The sequence below is a fragment of the Dipodomys merriami genome, unplaced genomic scaffold (genome assembly GCF_024711535.1).
Source record: "Dipodomys merriami isolate MVZ:Mamm:240054 unplaced genomic scaffold, mDipMer1.0.p SCAF_1, whole genome shotgun sequence".
NCBI lineage: Eukaryota > Metazoa > Chordata > Mammalia > Rodentia > Heteromyidae > Dipodomys > Dipodomys merriami.
Genome location: NW_027202270.1, coordinates 139,596,740 through 139,618,713, shown reverse-complemented (window position 1 = coordinate 139,618,713; position 21,974 = coordinate 139,596,740). Strand labels below are relative to the sequence as shown.

At 39.2% G+C, this 21,974-nt stretch overlaps 1 protein-coding gene across 2 annotated transcripts in view; it reads left to right on the top strand.

The window, feature by feature from the left end:
• The window catches only part of Daam1 (dishevelled associated activator of morphogenesis 1), a 169,260-nt gene extending 148,473 nt beyond the window's left edge, over window positions 1–20,787 (top strand). For both annotated transcript variants that reach the window (XM_070032563.1, XM_070032554.1), the window contains 8 exons: window positions 1,684–1,790; window positions 3,441–3,529; window positions 4,366–4,534; window positions 7,357–7,464; window positions 9,494–9,554; window positions 12,871–13,002; window positions 16,754–16,924; window positions 17,876–20,787. In XM_070032563.1, the coding sequence (XP_069888664.1) occupies window positions 1,684–1,790; window positions 3,441–3,529; window positions 4,366–4,534; window positions 7,357–7,464; window positions 9,494–9,554; window positions 12,871–13,002; window positions 16,754–16,924; window positions 17,876–18,085 (1,047 nt within the window). In that variant the 3' untranslated portion in view covers window positions 18,086–20,787. The remainder of the gene's footprint in view (window positions 1–1,683; window positions 1,791–3,440; window positions 3,530–4,365; window positions 4,535–7,356; window positions 7,465–9,493; window positions 9,555–12,870; window positions 13,003–16,753; window positions 16,925–17,875) is intronic.
• Window positions 20,788–21,974: the final 1,187 nt, after the last annotated feature.

The following is a 21,974-nucleotide window of genomic DNA, read 5'->3' as shown; positions in this document are numbered from 1 at the left end:
CCCATCCCTCTTCCAACTTAATCCACGCCACCATCCTCTGTTCCAATTGGATTACTATTCCAACTATATTAATTTATGATCTCCTTATCAGTTTTGATTCCTGACTCTCTAGTCTATAAAGACATGATCATTTAAAATTCAAATTCACGGCTGGGAAGGTGACTCAGTGGTAGAGTGCTTGCCTTGCATATCTGAGGCCCTGTGTTCGAAGCAGAAAAAGCCAGAAGTGGCACTGTGGCTCAAGTGGTAGAGCGCTAGCCTTGAAGTAAAGAGCTGAGGGACAGCGCCCAGGCCCAGAGTTCAGGCCCCACGACCGACCAAAATTAATTAATTTAAAAAAAAGAAAAATTCAAATTCACACTCTACTACGTAAGATTCTGAAGGCATATCCCAATGTTCTTAAAATAAAGACGGAAATTTCTTTCTTTCTTTCTTTCTTTCTTTCTTTCTTTCTTTCTTTCTTTCTTTCTTTCTTTCTTTCTTTCTTTCTTTCTTTCTTTTCTTTCTTTTCTTTCTTTCTTTCTTACTCTGGGCCTGGGAGCTATTACTCAGCTCTTCAGCTCAAAACTAGTGCTCTACCACTTGAGCCACAGCGCCACTTCTGGTTGTCCAGCCTGGGCTGGCTTTGAACCGCAATCCTCAGATCACAGCTTCCTGAGTAGCTAGGATTATAGGCGTGAGCCACTGGTGCCCAGCTAGTCTAAATTTCTCATAAAACTATTGCCACTCCCTGCTATTATCCACCCCACCCTCTCCCTCTGACTGTCATTACATTCACACTTTTGTCTGCATAAATGTGCAGTCTGTTCCAGGTCCAGCACATTGTTCACAGTCTGCCTAGAATATATTGCCAACTTTATCATACTTCCCGATAATTTCCCAGAGTTCCTTCCCCATAATTCCAGTTCTCTTTTTCTGCTGGTGTCATCGATAGACCAAGTTATAAAGAGGCTGTCAAAGTTCAAAGGGTTAGTATAGTCTAAAAAAAAAATTCAAGGTTACTTAATCCAGAACTTAGCATTCATATATAGCCCTGTGTATATACATATGAATGTATATACCTTGAAAGGCACTCAGACACATACAAAAGTACTTTCTCAGTTTTAAATATTCATATTTATTCTATGACTAATTTCTTCCTCTGAAATATGATGTAGAATCAAATATATTAGATCTCACTGTGTTCCTCTCATTTAACACTATGTGAAGTGGAAGGAGGGAAGGAAGGAAAAGAGGAAAGAAGGAAGGAAGGAAAGGAAGGAAGGAAGGAAGGAAAGAAGGAAGGAAGGAAGGAAATTGAATATGAACTATAAATAGAATAAAATTATTTTATTCCATCAGGATGTAATAGACAAAGGGCATAAGACACCTGAGTTCTATTTCTGATGATTGATTATATGTACTTTGCAATCCTGGGTGAGTTACTTAATCTTTCTGAACCTCGGTCATACTATCATCTCTCGAGAGGCTCAGATCTCTAAAGTCCATCTAATAATGGTCTATAGGATAGCTACTTTTTAGTTAAAATGTAAATCTTTCAGTATTTCTGTATTGACTTAGTCAGCTGTGAGCAGAGCTTATAAATTGAAGTTAAAATTTTTATCTTATGTCAACTAGCTGGAAAGCACAAACTGGAATATGTAAGTTATAAATTCACTTTTAATATTTGTGTGTACCTTTTAGCTTTTGAAATTTGTTCCTGAAAAAAGTGATATTGACCTGTTGGAGGAGCATAAGCATGAATTGGATCGGATGGCCAAAGCAGATCGATTCCTTTTTGAGATGAGCCGGTAAGTTGAAAAATACTAAAAAATGCTTAAAAAAAAAATACAAGATGCCCTTTGCTTACTAAAAAAGTTTAACTTTGTCTATGTTAAATTGCTGGGCCAATTAACCTAGCTTGACCTAAAGCATCATTAGATTCTAAAATCTGAATAAGTCTAAGCTGTGTGGATTTGTTTATTTTGTTCGTGTGAGTTCCTGTCACCAATAAGCCAGGTCAGGGCAGCCTGTAATACTAGCTGCATGGCAGGCAGAAAGCAGAAGGATCATGGTTCAATGTCAGCTCAGGTAGAAAAAGTTCACAAAACTCTATCTCAAAAATAACTTGCATAAAACAGGGCTGGAGATATGGCTCAAGTGATAGAATGCCAGTCTAGCAAGCTTAAGGCCCTGAGTTCAAACCCCAATACTGCAAAAGTGGAAAAAGAAAAGAAAAAAATATTTGTAAAAGGTAGACTGCTCATGTGAGCCTTGAGCCCTCATAACTGAACAGAACTGGTCTGGATGTCAAATTGTGACACCTGCAGACATCATTAATCAATAGTGGCACCTGTGTCACAGTCTTGGCTGGCTCTTTCAGCCTTTCTCCAGAAAGCCCTGGGGCAGCCACTGCTCCATAATTGAATTTGGCATGTGAGCTGAGCCTGTTTGCCATTCCAGGCCTAGTGAATTGATTCTCATTAGAGAAGGACCAGTGGTCCCAAAACTCTAAATGACCCTCAGGGCAGAGCTTTCTCTTCCTCAGTGCCAAAAACCTGCTGGTGCAGCCAAGAAGAACAGGCCTCTCACTCTCCACTCACAGCATCTAGGTTAACTTTTTTGTTGTTATTCCCTCACAACTTAACATTCTGTATACGACTGTTGAACAAAGAATGGCTTTGAAAGTTTCACAGGAATACCCAGTCGCCTTCCATGTAGACAAGAGAAATGGCCATCTGAAGTAGCTGCCACTTCCTAAGTGTCTAGATCATTGTATGTGCCTTCCAACTTAACCCCCAGTCAGCCCTGCCTGCAGGAACTATAAGGAGCAGGTTATTCTCTTCCATATGACACTTGTTCACAGATATCTATCCAATAAGGGGAGCATCTGCTTTGCAAACCCAGGTCTGGTTGATTACGTGGTATACATTTAGTGTCCCACTGAACTGACGCATGCACAGTGAGCAGCTTAAACATTGATTTCAGGAGCTTGGGTGGGAATGGCCACTGTAATCCCCAGCAACAAAACCAGCATGGCTTAATGCTGACCAGAGGCCAGCGTGTATCCATTTTCTCCAGTCACTATGGGGAAGGCAATGCTTGCCAGCCCTGAGGGGAAGAGACGACAGAGCTCACTGAAGATAAAGGAAGATTTGGGGACAGCAAGGAAGAGGGGATGATGTGGGTAGAAGATGCTGGATATCAAGTCTGTGCAGTTTTGCCAGAAGCCTGTGGAGTTTACATCTTTATTCATTTTCATCTCTCTGTTCACAAGAGCTACTAGCCCATGGGAAGGAAGGGGACGTTAGTCAACAGAAACTGGCTCTCTCTTTAGCAGCTGTATGATTTAGGGGTTTCTAAGGGCTCTGGAGCAATTATCCAAATACCCCATGCAGGCCAGACCAAAATAGGCTTTCACAGTAAGTTAATGTTCATCAGTCCGTGCTTGCTTTTTACAGAATTAATCATTATCAGCAAAGATTGCAATCGCTGTACTTCAAAAAGAAGTTTGCAGAGCGTGTGGCAGAAGTGAAGCCCAAAGTAGAAGGTAAAGTCAAGCCGCCTAGCTTGGAAATGGTGTTTGTCTTAAGTGCTAGTGTAGGAGTTTGTTCTAAGTACACAGACTAAACAGGATCCCTTTGGTGATGTTTTTACTTGAAATCTTTTTGAAATACTGATGAATGTTTATTTAAGGTCAGCACCTGGCACAGGCCTGGGCTAGACTCTTCAAGGCTGGCCTTTTGACCATATGGGTGTAGCCAAGGAATGAATTTTGCTGCTACTAGCATTTAACCTATAATTAGATTTCTTACAACAAGGGCTGACTGGATATTTCAAGGAGTGGACTTAAGGCTGTTAATTTTTTTCATGTTTGAAATGTAGGTGAAGCCAGCAAAGAACATCATTGTTGAATATTGGCTAGAATCAGAGTGCTTGATCTCTGATCTGAATGTTGACTAGGATCAGAGTGCTTGACCTCTGATCCCTGATAGACCTTCAAGCTATAACATGTAATAAATTTGACCAGCTCTCTATCAGTACAATTGATCAGTAATTCTGTTCATCTGACACACACCAGGAAAGGGAGTGTTGACAAAGGAATGCTGGACATGAAATTGCCATTCTGTGTATTCCTAAATGCTTAGTGTTAGTGAGTCAGCCCAGAAAAGGGCTGAGAAGGGAGAGGAATCTGCCAACATCGATGAAATCTTCAACCACAAACGCCTAAACTAAAGGCATATACTTTTGATGTTTTGAAAGTGCTCTATGGAAGTGTAATGACCCAATCATATCTCCAATAGCTGTGAAGTACTTGAATTTAGGATGGGTATCACTGAAATTCTTGGTCCTAATAGTAGTGTTTTTGTATTTTTTGCTTTGAAGCAATTCGTTCCGGCTCAGAGGAAGTATTTAGGAGTGGTGCTCTCAAACAGTTGTTAGAGGTGGTTTTGGCATTTGGAAATTACATGAATAAAGGCCAAAGAGGCAATGCCTATGGATTCAAGATCTCCAGCCTCAACAAGATTGCAGACACAAAATCTAGTATTGACAAGTAAGTGTGGAATCTTCCAACTCTTAGAGCATCTGCTGCTCATATGAGCTTGACTTGTCCCTCTTCCCCTCACCCCTCAGCCTCCATAACACTGCAATCTCTGGGCTGAACTTAGCTTTCTGTCTCAGTACACTCCTACACCGACTCTTCTTTTCTCTGTCACCACCACAGTTATCCACAAGGCCCCTGTAGCTATTTCCCATTTTAAATGCATCAGGATACCATCTATTTCAAGTTTTCTTTTATTGGTCCTGCCTTTGTGAGGTTTTCTTTCGGGTGGGGGGGGGGGTGGGGAGGGAGAGAAATAAGCTTTAATTGTAAAATATCCCAAAGTGAAGCCATTAACCATAAGTGTACAGATTGAGCAATGTTGACAAGTTAAACTCCCTGTTGTATGACCAAGATCAAGAACCAGCTCTCTGGAAGTCTACTCAGCAACCTCCTAGTCACTTCCTTTCTGTGCTCAAAGGACAAGGAAAAACTGAACTGATGCCTCAGTGTTAAGCTTGCTAGGTTTTTAGATTTCCTTTTTCTTCACACGTTAGAGCTAACACCTAGATCCTTGCATTTGGCAGTTGGTATTCAGCTATTCACTTTAAGACTCATTAAAATGCTTCCTAGAAAGTATACAAAGTAGAGCTTAGGTGAAAAGATTCTGGTAAGAATGTGAAAATGCTCCCATGTCGTTAACAGGTAGGGTCACGAGGCATGCTGACCCTGGTTTCCCTGGGAGCTTTATTTTCCCAGGGTTCTCACTGGCTTCAAAAGAACTTGTGCAGTTGTTTCTAAGGTAAACTCTGCACCTAAATTCCTTCTGGAAGTTCACTCTAATTATTCCTAGCTAATGAGGCTTTGTAACCCTGTATTTTCTACAGGGTTAGAAGAAATGAGCGATGTGCTGAGCCGTTAGTTTTGCTCCCTGGAAAGGAAGAGTGATGCAGAGCAGCTGTATAGGCTCACCATCATACTTTTAATGCAAGCCCTTGAACTTGAACCTTGAAATGCAGAACACCTCTACATTTGATTGTCACAGCAGCTTGTGAAGGACACAAGCCAAATCTATTATCACCTGTTGTCAACAGAAGGAAACTGAGACACTGTTAAGTAACTCATTCATTTAGCTCCTCTTAGGTCACAAGCAAAGCATTTGGCCTCATAGGTATATTAACACCTGTTCTGTTGGCCAGTTCACAGCTACACCTGCCAACAGTGGATTTTATCTAGAGGTTGTAATGGGACTTCAGCCTCTTCTTTGCATATAAAGAACTGCCCCATTTTAAAGAGAGTATGTCCTCTTTAGCTTCATCTGCAGTACACAAACACAAAGGTAAATCCCTACTCCCTATACTGATAACCTAGTATTCACATGATTATCTACTTATTGAGGTCACTGCAGATCTCAGTACTTCTCCAAAAGAGTAAATCTAAACTATTTCTGATCTTTCTTTTCCCTCTTCATTTCTTCCTGAGAATGTTGGGTCCTCAAATGCATATAAACCCACAGTGCCTAGCTGAGTGCCTTGCCAATACCTCATCATTCACTCAACCCTTGTTCAATCAAACTGCATAAATGTTGGATTAGTCAGCACACAAGGGCTTTCACTCAGCAAGAAGATAGATGCAAGTTCCTGGTAACCACCAGGGACAGGACCAACCAAATATGTGGCATTCAGTTGTTCATTCTTCAAAAATTTGTGTTTAGCCAAATGAGGTGTTATTTGGATAGCAAACAAATGTGCAGTGGCTGACCTGGCTTTAAGCCTTTGTACAGTAAGAAAGGCACATATAGTTAAGTTAGTGGAATTCTCTCTAAACAGCAAAGCGTTTCTCTAAAATGACAAAGGAAATAAGATTTTTGAGGCAATTTCTTATGATGGTAGCTGGTATTTTGTTCCTTCCCTCTACCCTTTAGCTAAGATGTGGAAAGACAGAAAGGTTCTGTGAATAGCAAAATTCGAAATGGAAGGGTGGAACTGAACGCAGAGGAACATACATATTGCCCACTGATTTTCTTTGCTAGGCTATCATGTTCTAATTATTGAGAAGAAAAAGGAAAATTTTTTTGTCTTATAGTTTAACCTTGTAGCATACTTCCTAAATTACGGAATTTTTTTTTTTGAGAAACACATTTGTATCTTCTGATTTGGGTAAGTTTAATAGATTAGTAGTTGTTGACCTGTGGCTGAATGTCTGAATCACCAGGAAATTTTAACAAGTACCCCCGCCGCACCCCATTCCACTTACATGAATCTCAGGGGCTGGTTCAGGCATCTGGAGTCCAGGTGATTACATTCTGCGGCTGAGATGGTGACAACAAGACTAGACTAACACAGCTTTGCCTGATGGTATTATCAGACACCCCCACTTTCCAAGCCAGGTCAGTCAGGGTTCAGCCCTGTCACCACCCGAGAGGGAGTAGCACAGCCAACTGTTGTAACTGCGAAGGGTCATGAAGTTAAGAGCTGAAGTGTTCCTAAAATTAGAAGTTTATTCACAGCTGCAAGCACACCATATACATACTGGTTCAGTTATGGCTCAGTTCCAGCGTCAGCCCTGAAGCATGGGACCTTCTGCTTTCTGCCCACCCTTCAGATTCATCTTCAAGAACTATCAATACTTGTCATCAGTGAGTTGCTTTTTCAACTTGAAAAGTATTTTAAGCACTTTTAGATTTGAAAAGCATTGCAACTACTTTTAGGTTTGAAAATAGCTTCTCCCTTAGGGGGTTAAACATCTCTCACTCCTTTCCTATTCCACCTGGGTCTGCTTGTTAGGTGCTTTCAGATTGCTCAGGTTGAATATTTTTCCCTTCTACTTTATAGGAACATTACCCTATTGCACTATCTTATCACCATCGTGGAAAATAAATACCCCAAGGTTCTCAACCTAAATGAAGAATTGAGGGATATTCCTCAAGCAGCAAAAGTAAAGTAAGTACTCACCGTGAATTGTTTGAGTTTGTCAGATCACTTGAACTAGAGGTTAGCCGTTGAAGTTGTTAGCTGGCATTTTATGAAGTGCAGTGCATAAAGTGGGTCCTTCGATTGGTTTTCCTCTGAACATTATATGAAATAAAGTGTGAATTACATCTCAGTCATTTAAAAGTGTTACAAGGTTTTGAACGTATTTGAATTCCTTTAGAATTCTTACTACTACATGCAACTTTCACAAAACCTAATGTGTTCTGAGTTATTAAGAGACTAGGAAAGAAAAGTTGTCCCATTAATGCTTTTGAATTCTATCAAATACAGGTTGAAAAGAGCACCTTGAGTTAAGTGAGGATACATGGTTAAGAAAATAAATACAAGGTTTAAATGTAAAATGTTGCTTATAATTTCCACATGTGCACACTCTCCCTAAAACCAAGGCAACCCTTTAATGAAAAGCAGTCCTTATGCAAATTAAGAAACTAAAAATAAAATGGAAAGTTGCCAAACGTTTACCACAGACTTAACACTGCATTTCAGGACTAGGGAACAGGCACTTTTCCTTGCTGGTCTTCTCCTCCTCCTTTGACAGTGTCTTTGTGTATATATTATGAATGTATGTAAGCTTTTTGCAGTAAGGGTGAAAAGTATGATGAGCAGCTAATGTTTCCCTCTGTAGAATTTAGTAGAAATCTACAATGAAAAATGTGAAGTTAAAAGATCCAGGCACAGATGGCTTATGCCTATAATAAATCCTAGCTATTCAGGTAGCTGAGATATGAGGATCATAGGGCAAAGCCAGGCCAGGCAGGAAAGTCCATGAGACTCTTACTCAAAAAGCCAAAAGTGGAACTGTGGCTTCAGTAGTAGAGTGCTAGACTTGAGTTCAAGCCCAGTGCTGCATTAAAAAAATAAACTAACTGAAATAAAGAAACTGGTGAGTTTCTTTATATATTATTTTTCTTTCTTTTTTGGGGGGTAGGATGAGGAGGGAATAGGGGCTTGAACTCAGGGCCTGGGTACTGTCCCTGAGCTTTTTCACTCAAGGCTAGCGCTCTAAAACTTTGAGTCACAGGTCCACTTCTGGTTTTTGAGTGGTCTATTGGAGATAAGAGTCTCACAGACTTTCCTACTGGGACTGGTTTCAAACCGTGATCCTCAGATCTCAGCCTCCTTAGTAGCTAGGATTACAAGAATGAGCCATCAGCACAAAAGTTCTTTATATGTTATGATCTATCTGTGAGAACTATGTTTTAATCTGTAATGTTGTACAGCCAAGACTCGTTTTGTTCAACGTTAAGAAAAATGGTTGATGATTCAAAGTAATGACTTCTTACTTTGTAATATTCATATATTAGAGTCTGAGTAAAAAGCAATATACTACTTAGGAAGAGTGCTATGTGAATGTGATTATAGATCGGCTCTTTTTTTGTTTGTTTGTTTACTTTCTCAGAGAACCATGTAGGACAAGAAGTGTATTTCTGTATATAGTAACTTACTGAAGTGAAGTTTGTATGAGATTGAAACAAAATACTTGTACACATGGGAGACATTTCTGTTGTTTTTAAGCTGGAAAATATACCTATTGACTGTGGGGGGAAAAAAAAACGTAATTCTAAACCTAAATTCCATGACTTTAAAATGCCATAATTGTCTGTGATTTCTGAGCATGGGGAAGATTTTTTTTTTAATCTTTAAAGTTAACTGGCAGCCAGTTAGATCACACCTGTACTCTTAGCTACTCAGGAGACTAAGATCTGAAGATTACCATTTGAAGCCAGCTTGGGCAAGAAAGTCCATGAGACTCTGATCTATTAACCACCAAAAAGCTGGAAGTAGAGCTTTAGCTGAAGTGGTAGAGCACTAGCCTTGAGCAAAAAATCATGCCTCCCCCCACCCCCGAGTGCAAGGCCCAGGACTCACACACACACAAAACTGTATAGACTTCCAAGCATGAACTATTTAAAACTATCATGTATTTAATGCATGTAAGTCATGTGCTGATGTGCTAACATGTTGCTATTTACAACAGCATGACTGAGCTGGACAAAGAAATAAGTACCTTGAGAAGTGGCTTGAAAGCAGTGGAGACAGTGAGTATTGGCTTCCTATTCTAATTCCTAGTCTCTTCACTATCTCTAGTACTGGTAACTTCTAGCCATGAGTCACTGGTCACTTTGGCATGTGGTCAGACATCTGTTGATTCAAAAAAAAACCCAACCACCAATACGCAAGGGCATGTTGTGTTTAGCCTGGCAACTCAGTTGCAAGCAGCCAGACATCATACGTGGGTCATTGCATCCAGAGTGGGAGCTAGATCTGGAGTGTCACCTGTTTACCTGGGCGTCAGACCTGGTTTCAGTGAGTGGGAGGGGCTTCCTAGTTCTCAAGAACCCCCTCAGTATCTTTGGTGTACTAATGTTTGTTTTACTTTCACTAAAGTAAATTTCTCCGCTGCCTTTGAGTCAGTCTTTTGAGGACAATTTACCAGCAAGCACTGGGATACACAAGCTATGCTCCAGAAGAGTGGGTCATGATAATTCAGACTCCTTGCCCTCCAGTTTTGAAATAGTCAAGAGTAGCCAGATCTTCAGCATGGCCGTGTGAAAATCAGCACAGTGATTACAGAGATGCCTTGAGGAAGGGTGGCCTGGAGGTTTTGGAATGATGGGCATGTCCAAGAGGCAGCACCTCTTCTGGAGAAGAACTTGGAAGTAAAATGGGACAAACTTAGGTGCCCGGGAAAGAGGGTGGCCCCTGATCAGTACAGATAGAGGGGCCGGAATAATGAAGCACAACTGTGCCATGCGGTGCCCTTGGGGACTTCAGGAACGCTGCAACCGGGCAGAGGAGGACCAGGAATGAGCCACAGCTGGCAGGCACAGAAACTGTGGTCAGCCTTGCTTGGGAGTGGAGGCTTAGCTTTGCGGTGAGCTTGGTGGAGGAGCCTAATGCTCAGGCAGTTTGTCCTCACAGAGCATATATCAGTAGGACCACAGACACTGCCTTCTTTTTTCTTTTTTAATCACAAAACTATACCATATAGCATGTTAAATTCTTTAAAGACATATTCGTAATGAAATTTAAATCCCAGTGTCTTGTACATTTAGGAGCATGTGAAGGTTATTTTTTCACCTGGGACACTGGCCGGATAGGCGAGGAAGTCACTGTATAAATTCTCTTTCTCCCAGCCCTAGTGGACGTACAGGCCTAGAACACCTGTATGTTCCTCCACAGCTCTCAGAGAACCCAGGCTGGACCAGGGCACTTTGGACAAGGCCGGATTGGTAACCTCCACTACATCCTGTTTCCCAGGGTAGCTCCTTTCACACTAGCATGGGGATTGTGACATCTCTAAGCCTAGTAATGGATACTCTGACCCCTCCATCTGAGTCAGCTCAGATCAAGGCCAGACAGGGCCTGGGAGGCCCATGTTCTAAGACATCTTGTATTTTTGGTTTATTAAAGAGTAGTTTTGCTGGGTCATAAAATGTGCTTCTGAATCATGCATGCTTTTCATCAGAGAAAGGCCTACAAAAATGCTTTTCCTCCTCCCAGGCCCCCAGCAGCTGACATGTCAAGATACATCACTGTAAGCTGGGTATCAGGGGCTCATGCTTATAATCCTAGCTACTCAGGAGTTTGAGAACCAGAAGTCCACAGTTCAAAGCCAGCCAAGGTAGAATATCCAAAAGATTCCATCTCCATCAATAAGCGAAAAGCCAGGTTGGTAGAGCATCAGCCATGAGCATGCAAGTAAAGTGAGTCCAAGGCCCTGAGTGCAAGCCCGAATACTAGCTTTATAAAACAAGCTTGGCACTGGTGGCTAACATCTGTGATCCTAGCTACTCAGGAGACTGAGGCCTGAGGATCACAGTTTGAGGCCAGCTCAGGTAGGAACGTATATAGGACCCTTATCTCCAATAAACTACTTAGAAAAAAAAAAACAGAAGTGGCACTGTGGCTCAAGTTGTAGAACACTAGCTTTGAGCAGAAGTAGCTGAGGGATAGCGTCTTGAGTTCAAGCCCCAGGCCTAGTGCGCGCCACACACACACACACACACACACACACACACACACACACACACACACACACACACACACACACACACACACACACACACACACACACACACACACACACACACACACACACACACACACACACACACACACACACACACACACAGTAGCCTTGTAAGAAATTAACGGGAGACAAAGCTTGGTCTGTACAAATATACATGTGTTGTAATTGTGCTTTGCCCAAATTGATTATATGGAATGAAATGTCAAAAAGAGAATTCTTATGAAATAATACCTTCAAGAAGCACTGTAAAATAACTTTCTTCTCCCTGCATCCAAACCACACAAACACTCATAAATGTTAGAAGTGGGCAATTTCTTCTCATCAGAGCCAACTTCATTAATAGGAGTTTTCATCTGTGTTAATTCGATCGTCATAGTGATGTGAATGTTGATCTCCTTTACAAATGTGAGGACGTGAAGGCCCAGACTGATTTACCAGGGACTAAAAAACAAGTCAGCAGTAGATCTGGGTCAGAAGCCACAACCTGTGACTGCTATACTCCGGCTCATTAGTTATGTTTGCCAAAGCATGTGTAGAGGAAAATGAGGTGATCTGTTGAAGTCAGGTGGTACAGTGCATAATTTTTACTGATATTCTGCAGGTAGGCAGACATGAGTTCAGATTCTGCCTCTATCACTTACTGAGCTTCCAGAAATCTTTGGGTGAAGAAATTCAATCTCTCTAACCCTCATCTATGTCTGTGCCATGGAGATAGTGATGCTTCAGTCAGAGGTGTTAAATGTTGAATCAGAAAGTACATTGGCAAAAGTTGAAAATAATTATTGAATTTTTACTTGAACTATGTGTGTCATCACCATGGAAATTATGAGACATTAATAACAAATGAATTCTACTACTTATCTAGTCACCAAAACGTATGGGCATGGATAAGAAGAAAAAGAGTAGGTGATTCTGCTGGACAAATGTTGTAGTTGAAATCCATGATTTGGGATGTCCATAGACTTAGCAGAGCTGGGGAAAAAAATTCAAAACACCAAAATTCTGAGATCAGAATATATACCATCAACGTCTTTTACTCACAAATTCTTTCAATCCAGTTTCCTCCTGTTTATTTGACTTCTATTAATTTTAGCCAAATGTTAATTTGCTTACCTTCTAAAGCTGGAATGAGAAGTCATATTTACTCAGATAATTAATTGACTTGCTATGTTCAGATATGTTGTACCTGTGAGCATGGCTCTTGCTAGAGATGTTGTAGATATGTTTGCCATCTGAATGATTCTATTTGAGGCCTATGGAATGAGACACCATGTGCCTGTATTTGAAGCCTACACTGCCATTAACCATTTCCTGTGTTTCAGGAGTTAGAGTATCAGAAGTCTCAGCCCCCACAGCCCGGAGATAAGTTTGTATCTGTTGTGAGCCAGTTCATCACCGTTGCCAGCTTCAGCTTCTCTGATGTTGAAGACCTTCTAGCAGAAGCTAAAGACTTGGTAAATTTCCCCTAACACTATTGTTTGAGTAGGCTGGGTTTTTATTTGATACTTTCCCTTTGGAGCCAATATTATACTCTTCAGAAAATGGCAGGAATGGGATCCAAACATCATAGTCAGGAAATAAAGTTGCATATAATTGTTTTCTAAATTGTTACTTTATACACCATAATTATATATTCACCCATGAAAGGACTGTGATTAATCAAAACACTCTTGTTGTCTAACTGGACTGTTAATAAGACCATGAAGTTTCTCTTTAGTTACTATTGGGTTGAAGTGTTCATCTCAAGGAACTTCAGTAGATTACGAAAGCCAGAAGGTGTAGTAAGACCACATATGTAATCTGCTTGGCTGAGACAGAGCCTTAGGGAATCAGGATAGTAGCTCTGTAAATCTCCAGCAAAAGTTATTAAATGACATATATTTTACTTCACAGCCTCTTTAAAAATAGTCTGTTTTTTAGTAAGAGATTTCTTTTTTGTTGTTGTTTTACAAATTTTGCTATTTAAAACTTCATTTTCCTTGGGAGGTAAAGTTTTGGCTGTCAGATGACCGAGGCTTTTAAACACTCTCTTCTTTTGTTACATCTTCTTTCATATATATTTCATATATATATATATATATGCATGTATACATATATATATATATATATATGCAAGCATTCTCTCTCCTTCCCTTCTGTTTATAAATACTATGAAGCCTGTACCCTGCTTCCACAATCTCCATCTCCAAATTGCCACCACACTGTTCTTGTCTTTTTCCAAAATTGAGTAATTAATATCATTTTTTCTGTGTTGCCTGTTTGATTATAGTTACGTACATAGTTCAGTTATAGTCATGTAAAACTATGCACACACTAGTTTAAGTCTACAGAAGTAGACTGTGTTAGCATTAGCTAATCTCAATATTAAACTCCCTCTCCAGCCTTACTAAACAAATGATAGGCAATATATGTCCAAATGACCGCCATTAGAGGTCCAGCCTCTGAAATCCCACAAGAGATATCAGTCGAGCGATTTCAACAGCCATAGTCCAAACATCTACCCTGCATGCCCCATCCATGTCTTTGGTAGGCCCCATCACTTTGCAAAGAAGAGATCCTCCCTATGTGGATTTCCCCACCCCCAGTAACTACCTCACCGTGGAGCGCAGATATTTTTAAGGATTCCACTGAGCAGTTATTTGTCATTTAAACAGACATATATAAAATCTACTTTTTGTATATTTTGTGTGAGAACTTTAATCTGGCACTCATTTGCAGCAGATTTCCAAGACTAAAATATACATGACTTCATCATCACTAGGATTCCTAGATAAAAAGATCATTTGGGATGGTTTGAAGTGCATGAACTTGTATATTTTAGAAATTCAGTTGTAGACTGTTTATTGCTATTTTGTTCATACCAAAACTTTTAGAAATTAGCTCATAAAAGCATGGAGCAGGCTTGAAGACTATAATGTGGTGTGTGAAAAATGTTCTGCTCTTTTCTAAAGAATTCTCTTTTGTAAAAGAAGATTTCCAAGTAAGTATAGCATTGAGAACAACTCCATACTAAGAGAAAAATGACAGTAACCTTTTTACTAAGAGAAAAATGACAGTAACCTTTTTACTATAATCTTTAAAATATGAACTAACAATTATAAAATAACAATAAAATATCCTTCACACACATTATGTCATTTTTTTTCTTTTTTTTTGGGTCCGGTTGTGGGCCTGAACTCTGGGCCTGGGCACTTCAGCTCTTCAGCTCAAGGCTAGCACTCTACCGCTTGAGCCACAGCGCCACTTCCAGCTTTTCTCTTTTTTCTCATGTGGTGCTGAGGAATCGAACCCATGGCCTCATGCATGCGAGGCAAGCGCTCTACCACTGAGCCACCTTCTCAGCCTCCTCCCCCCCGTTTTTTTTTTCTTCTTTGGTGGAAGTAGAACTGAGCTCAGGGTCTTGATTTTGTTAGACAGGTGCTCTGTTGCTAAGCATACCTTCAGCTGTGCTTTGCCCTGATTATTTTTGAGATAGAGGCTTAATTTCCTGCCCAGAAGCACACTTGGACTGAGTTCCACCTATTTCAGCTTCCCAGTAACTGGAATGACAAGCATATGCCCCTAGGTCCAGCTGTTGGTTAACAAAGGACCTTACAAACTTTTCTGCCCAGACCAGCCTTGAACCATAATCCCCCCTATCTCTCAGTCTTCCAGGTAGGATTACAAGCATGAGCTACTGACAACTGGCCCAAAATTATTGTATTAGTGAATATAGAAAATATTATTTAAAATATATTGTACTACTGAACTATCAGAACAACTTAACCACATAATAAATGAAAGCAGTGTAAGATAAAAATCAGTTAGAAGTTATGGTGTTGAAGGAGGAATATGAGACTTTGTCATGGCCTAAATATGAAGAAAATAAGTCTGGAAAATGTTGAGTAGTTGACTCTGAATCTAGTGATACATCGTTGAGGAGTAACAGCATTAGAAAGGAAGCTTAATGCTGACCACTACCTGATCAACACTGATCATTGTTTGGGTAGTCACATATGATTGAATATGTGCTATCTTGACTTGATAACCACTGGAAGAACTAAAATCAGACCATTATTGTTGTTAATTATATTTTTATTACCTTTAGTTGTACAAAGGGGATCACCATTCAGTTTATAAATACAGTACATCTTGATTGACAATACTTTTCATAATTTTTTCCCATCCTTCTGAAACCAGCCCCTCCCTTCAATTTTCCCAGTCAAAACACAACTTGAGAGAGAGAGAAAAAGGAAGAGAGAGAGAGAGAGAGAGAGAGAGAGAGAGAGAGAGAGAGAGAGAGAGAGAGAGAGAGAGAGAGACAGCCAACCAACCAAGGCTCACACCTGTAATCCTAGCTATTCAGGAGGCTGAGATCTGAGCATCACATTTAGAAGCAAGCCTGAGCAGGAAAGATTATAAGATTCTTATCTCCAATTAACTACTGAAAAGTGGTGCCATGGCTCAAGGGGTAGAGTGCTAGCCTTGAGCAAAAGAAGTTCAAGGACATCATCTAGGCCCTGAGTTCAAGCTCCAGGATTGGCACAAACATCACACATATCACACACACGCACGCACACACACACACACGCACGCACACACACACACACAACCTAGATTGGGTATATCATATACTTTATATTTAAGGTAGGTATTGAAAGGGTTTCTGAAACACAGAAACGGTCAGTCAAAATTTTGGATTGCAGTAATGATTCCATAACTACTTATTGTTTTCTAATTAGGGCCTGAGAAATAGAACAATCCTTATGATTAAGAGGCTAAAAAAAGTACTGAATCCCATTTGCTTTTGATATTTACCATATGGCACCAATAAACGATGTCAAACTACTTCAAAGCAAAGTTAAAAGTACAAGGTTTCCTACCCCTGCTGAGTTTGCTATTAGTTTTTGTGTGTTGGGTGTTCTGCTCTATGATACTTGCTTTCTTGTTTTTACTATTGTTTCGTTAATAAAAAGCCACAGGAGGTAATCATAGATGTTAAGCTGAAACAAAGTAGACAGGAATAAATGGTCTTAAAAGTGGATGAATATTAAAATTCTTACTTTAGAAATGATTGATAGATGTTTTCAGCAGCTGAAGATAAATATAGGTTCAGTAAAATCCGTCAAGTTATACTTGACTACATTTGAGCTTTAGTCCTTCTTAGAAAGAACTTCGTTGAAATTCTCTCAGAACATTGAACTTCTTAAAATCTTGTTTTTCTAGTTTACTAAAGCAGTGAAGCACTTTGGGGAAGAGGCTGGCAAAATACAGCCAGATGAGTTCTTTGGCATCTTTGACCAGTTTCTTCAAGCTGTGTCAGAAGCCAAACAAGAGAATGAGAACATGAGAAGGAAGAAGGAGGAGGAGGAGCGGCGGGCCCGCATGGAAGCACAGGTACGACACAGTCACGGGGCAGTTCTGCCTCAGCAGCTGTCTGGACAGGACCCCAAGACCTTGGGCATGCTAGCCTAAACGTCCTATCACTGAGCTAAAGCCCCAGCCCCAGTGACAGCACTCTTACGTGCTGGCAAAAGGAGGACACAGCCATGCTTTCTAGAATGTTGCTGTGAGTTTAAATTAGCATCAAGTTTCTCTTGGGTAATTTGACAGTGTGTCTCTGAAGACTTGAAAGATATAATCCATGACCTTTTGATCTAGAGCTCCATTTCTTAGAAGTTATTCTACAGAACTAATTACACATTTGCACAAAGCCAGCAGCATTTTTTTTTATTAAAACCAATCTTGAAAATAACAGTTCTAAATAATGTAATCGCTGCACAATAGGATATTTATTTGGTTGTCAAAAGACAGGTCTTAGAATATTTAGTCATTTGTCAAAATTTATAAAATTGATTTCTGTGTGAAAGTTTGTTAAAAAAATTAGTGAGAAAAATAATAGTAAGAGTGGATAAATCAACAAAGCTTCAAAATGGTCATCTCTTGATACTAGAATTAAGGATTTTCCCCCCTTTTTATCTGAATTGTCAGTTTTCACTAATGTATGTGCATTATTTTGCTGTTCCGGCCTGGGTAAGCCTTTGATACCAAGGGAGTGGCCTAATGACCATTTAATCTCTCTTAGCCATACTTTCTTTTATCTCTTAAAGAAACATAAATTGCCTCAATTGTTCTTTTTTTTTCCAATGAGAATATAACTAGATTTACCAAGTGACAATGATGGTCACTGCCCAGTTAGCCCTTTTTTGTGTCATCTGAAGAAGTTAGCAGCCCCAGGTGAACATACTTTAGCGTGACTGAGTCATTATCATGTCTCACAAGTCTTCTCCCTGGTAGACAAGCACAGCATTTTAACCCTTGTCTCAGAGGTTCCTTTTCTATTTGCAGCTCAAAGAGCAACGGGAACGGGAAAGGAGAATGAGAAAAGCAAAAGAGAACAGTGAAGAAAGCGGAGAGTTTGATGACCTTGTTTCAGCTTTGCGCTCAGGAGAAGTGTTTGACAAAGACCTTTCTAAACTGAAACGGAACCGGAAACGCATTTCCAACCAGGTGACGGACAGCAGCAGAGAAAGACCAATCACGAAACTGAATTTTTAATTTTCCTTAAAATCCTTTCCTGGAAAGCTCAGTAGCAGCCCTTTGAAGTGACTAGACTGTTTCATTACACTGCCTTGCAATCCAAACAGTGGCAATTTCTTCCCTCGTCTGTGAGTGAACGTGTGAATGTGTGTGGATGTAAATGTATGTGTACATATATATATATATATATAAAATGTATATAGAAGTCTGAGTGTCGTCTAGAGACCTATATGTATGGTTAAAATGTTTATGTTAATGTATGTGCTCACAAACCTTTCATGTATTCATTCATATTGAGTGTGGCTCATTTTCTTTCCCTGAACACCATATTTGTTCAGAAGCACAATACTATCTCCTAAAAGAGATAAACAGACATTCCCTAGCTTACAAAAATGGGGGGAGAGGGAGAAAAAAGGATAGAAAAAAAAAAAAAACAAAGGCTTGTGAAATATTTTATGATTTCCCAAGCTTGATATAGTTCAAAATTATTTTTATCAATGAAAATGGAGTTGGTAAATTATAGATTTAAAATGGTCTTAAATGGCCAACAGTTGATGCTTGGGACATCACATTAATTAAATTAACAGAACAAGCTGAGCATCCCTGAGGTTGATGTAGGGATAGTGTCCGTAAATGTTTATTGAGAACATCTTGCACACGATTTGTATTATGTAGAATGTCAATCAGAATTCTTTTATATAGTTAAAATTTGAACATCAATTTGTTCACTCTAATTTCATCAAGTTTTCTGCCAAGTGCTCTTGATGATTTCTTTAAATTGCTTTTGGAAAGAAAAACAATTTAGGAAAAAGAAAACAAGACACTTTCTAAATGCAACCCATGCCAGAATGTGCTTGTTGGCGCTAACAATATAGATATATAGATCTTCAAAATAAGATTCCCCACCCAAGACTTAGAGGAAAGATTCCCTGAAGGGATAAACATTATTTTTTTTAATTAAGATTTTTTTATGGGGTGCCTTTTTTTTTTTTCTATTTTCAGTTTTATAGGACAAGCTGAATCTTCTGTAAATACAGGTCTGGACTGAAAAAGACACTCAAGAATGTACACAAAGTGTCAACCATGTCCTCAGAGATGCCTACATCTATTTATCTCAAAGAATATTGAAGTGGTTTGCTTGCTGTTATATGTTGTCATTTTAAATTGTGTGTCAGTAAAGCTACCTGTAAATTTTCAGTCCAAAAAAAAAAAATAAAGCTCTCAGGGAAAAATGAATAAAAACAATGAACATTAGAAAATAAAGATATAGATACTTACCATTAACCTACCAACTCCTAATATCCTTAAATTATATGATATATAAAGAGGACTGTTACTTTTTTTTTCCTTTGGCTTTATTTATTTGTAGTGGGGGGAGGGGCTATCATTTTTCTCTTCTCTTTCCATCTATACTGTTGTGGTTGGGTTTCCTGTGGAGAGAGTAGTTTTTCCTGTTGCACTCAAACATTATTTACTCACTAAATTGAGTTTCTCAATCAACTCATATTTATTAAGAATCTACTGTTTACCAGGCACAGTAGAGCTACAGTGGTAAGCAAGACAAGACTTCCTGTCCCCCAAGGAGCTTTCATTCTGATGGGGTTTTTCAGGTATGAATAGAGTAATATCAATGTTTGTGCTATACAGGAATCTTCATATTTAGAAGTAATTTGTATAAACTCTAATGCGTGGTACAGATGGCAGGGTATCTGTGCTGTGTGAAAGCTGTGAAATCGTGCTCTAAGAGTTGTCAAGAGCTGTGGTTTTTACATTTGTTTCCCCTCGTTGCAAACTTAGCGACTTTCTATTCATTATATAGAAGTAAAGGACTCTTGCAAATAAAGTAGTTATAAATACAAAGCAGAGGTGATACTCTCCCAACCCCGAGTGAACCAAAGTCTGCATCTTCACCTTGTTCAGGTGCAGATGGAGACTTGGTTCCAAAACAGGACTGGAGAGGAGAAAGACTGGGATAGAATGATGGTTTTCTCTGTTCCTGAACTAAAGTGCCTCTATATATATTCTTTTCTATTTATAGCAGGAGAAATTTGGTCTGGCTCCATTTTGGAACTGTATTTTGAAAATGACTTTGTCTTACAGCATAAGGAATGGACCAGTGGAAGGAGAGTCACAATAAGGAGCAAGTTTGTGTCATATGTCCCTCTTGCCCTTTTTTAATCACCGTCATTTTGATACGGCCATCCTGGTAGGCCTCTTTTGCCATTTCCACTTTTGGTTCTTTCCCTGAAAACTGTGTGCAGGTAATTCCATGTGCCATTGTTGGAGGAAAACAAAATTATAAACTACTTTTTAGACTGGTGCTGGTGTAAGTAGCCACTTTTCTCTCTTGGGTGTGTATTTTAAATTTGTTTGTTTGTTTGTTTTTTAAATTAATGCCAAAAAGAAAATGCATTATAATTTGTAAACTTAATTATATGTCTTGTTATCTTCTTAGCTTAGTAGTTGGAACCACTTAGTCTTTAGGTGCAAGACTATTGGTATAGTACCAAGAGAAAAAAAAAAAAAAGATGTGTTATGAGACTGTACATTTTTTAAAAGAAAATAGCAATATGCAATAAAGATGACTTCATTGGGTGTACATATGTGCTTTCTATGAATTATTAAAATAGCATCATTAAACTTCTTTGTTCATTCCATTATTGAATTTGAATACTGAAAATTGTCCCCTAAATCACTAAATACAGATTTTGTGCAAAACACATCTAGATGGGTTTCATTTTCTGTTATGTCAGCATTTACTATGTCTAGGCCAAGATAAAGGACTTCTTTCTGTACTTTGGTTTATGTTTGAGTTATTATAATTCTGTGTTACATGTGGTAGAGGTACTGGTGAAATTATTCAGCTGGAGTATAGAAAAGAACCTTTTTTCATTTTGAATGATTTCCTTTTTTAAAATTAAGTTTTAAAGCCAGGCAACAGTGGCTTACATTTGTCATCCTAGCTACTCAGGAGGCTGAGATCTGATAATCATGATTCAAAGCCAGTGGGGCAGAAAAGTCTGTGAAACTCTTATCTCCATAACTGGAAGTACAGCTGTGGCTCAAGTGGCAGAGTGCTAGCCTTGAACAAAAAGAGCTAAGGGACATTGCATAGGCCCTGAGTTCAAGCCCCAGGTCCAGCACAAACAATAAAAATAAAGTTTTAAGACTGTAAGTCAGTGTTGACCCTAACACTTTCCCATCATAGATGAGATCAATCAATTAGAAAATAAATAATAATAAATAATATGGGCAGTATCACTTAGATCAAGATCTATGTTTTATAAACACCCTGAAATTTAGGGGTTTCCCATTGATTCTATACTTTGGCTGCCTAGCCACCTTCAACCTAATTTGAGGTCAAGTTATAAACAAACTGTCTAAACAGCCCACAGACTAATCCTTTCTATCTTTGGCATGGACACAGGAACTAGAATGTTCTTTTAATTGCTAACCATCTTGATTTCCATCAAGTCACTTGATAACTGCATAGCATCTAAAGCATCTAAAATTATTCTCTGCAGCTGACATTCAGAGAGGAGATTCTTTTACATGTCAGACAGATGTTTATTCCATCCCATAAACTGAATGCACCATTGCCTATTTGTAGATTTAAACGCAGTTATATACAGCACCATGTCGATCCTCAGCTGACCTTGATTATTGATAGCAATATAGGAAAGTATGGAACTTGCAGATTATTACACTTAGGATTAGTGTCTTCCATTAACCCCAGTGTGTCATCAATGGAGAAAATGTGCTTCTGTCAGCAAAGTAAGTTATGTGACCCATCCAGAATTTTCCCCCTATTCTTTAACCTGTAGTGAGTTTATATGAGGTGAACTGATAACCTTTATTTAACAAGTTTAGACACTTATTCAGAAAGAGTTCTAGAAGGGAAAACTTT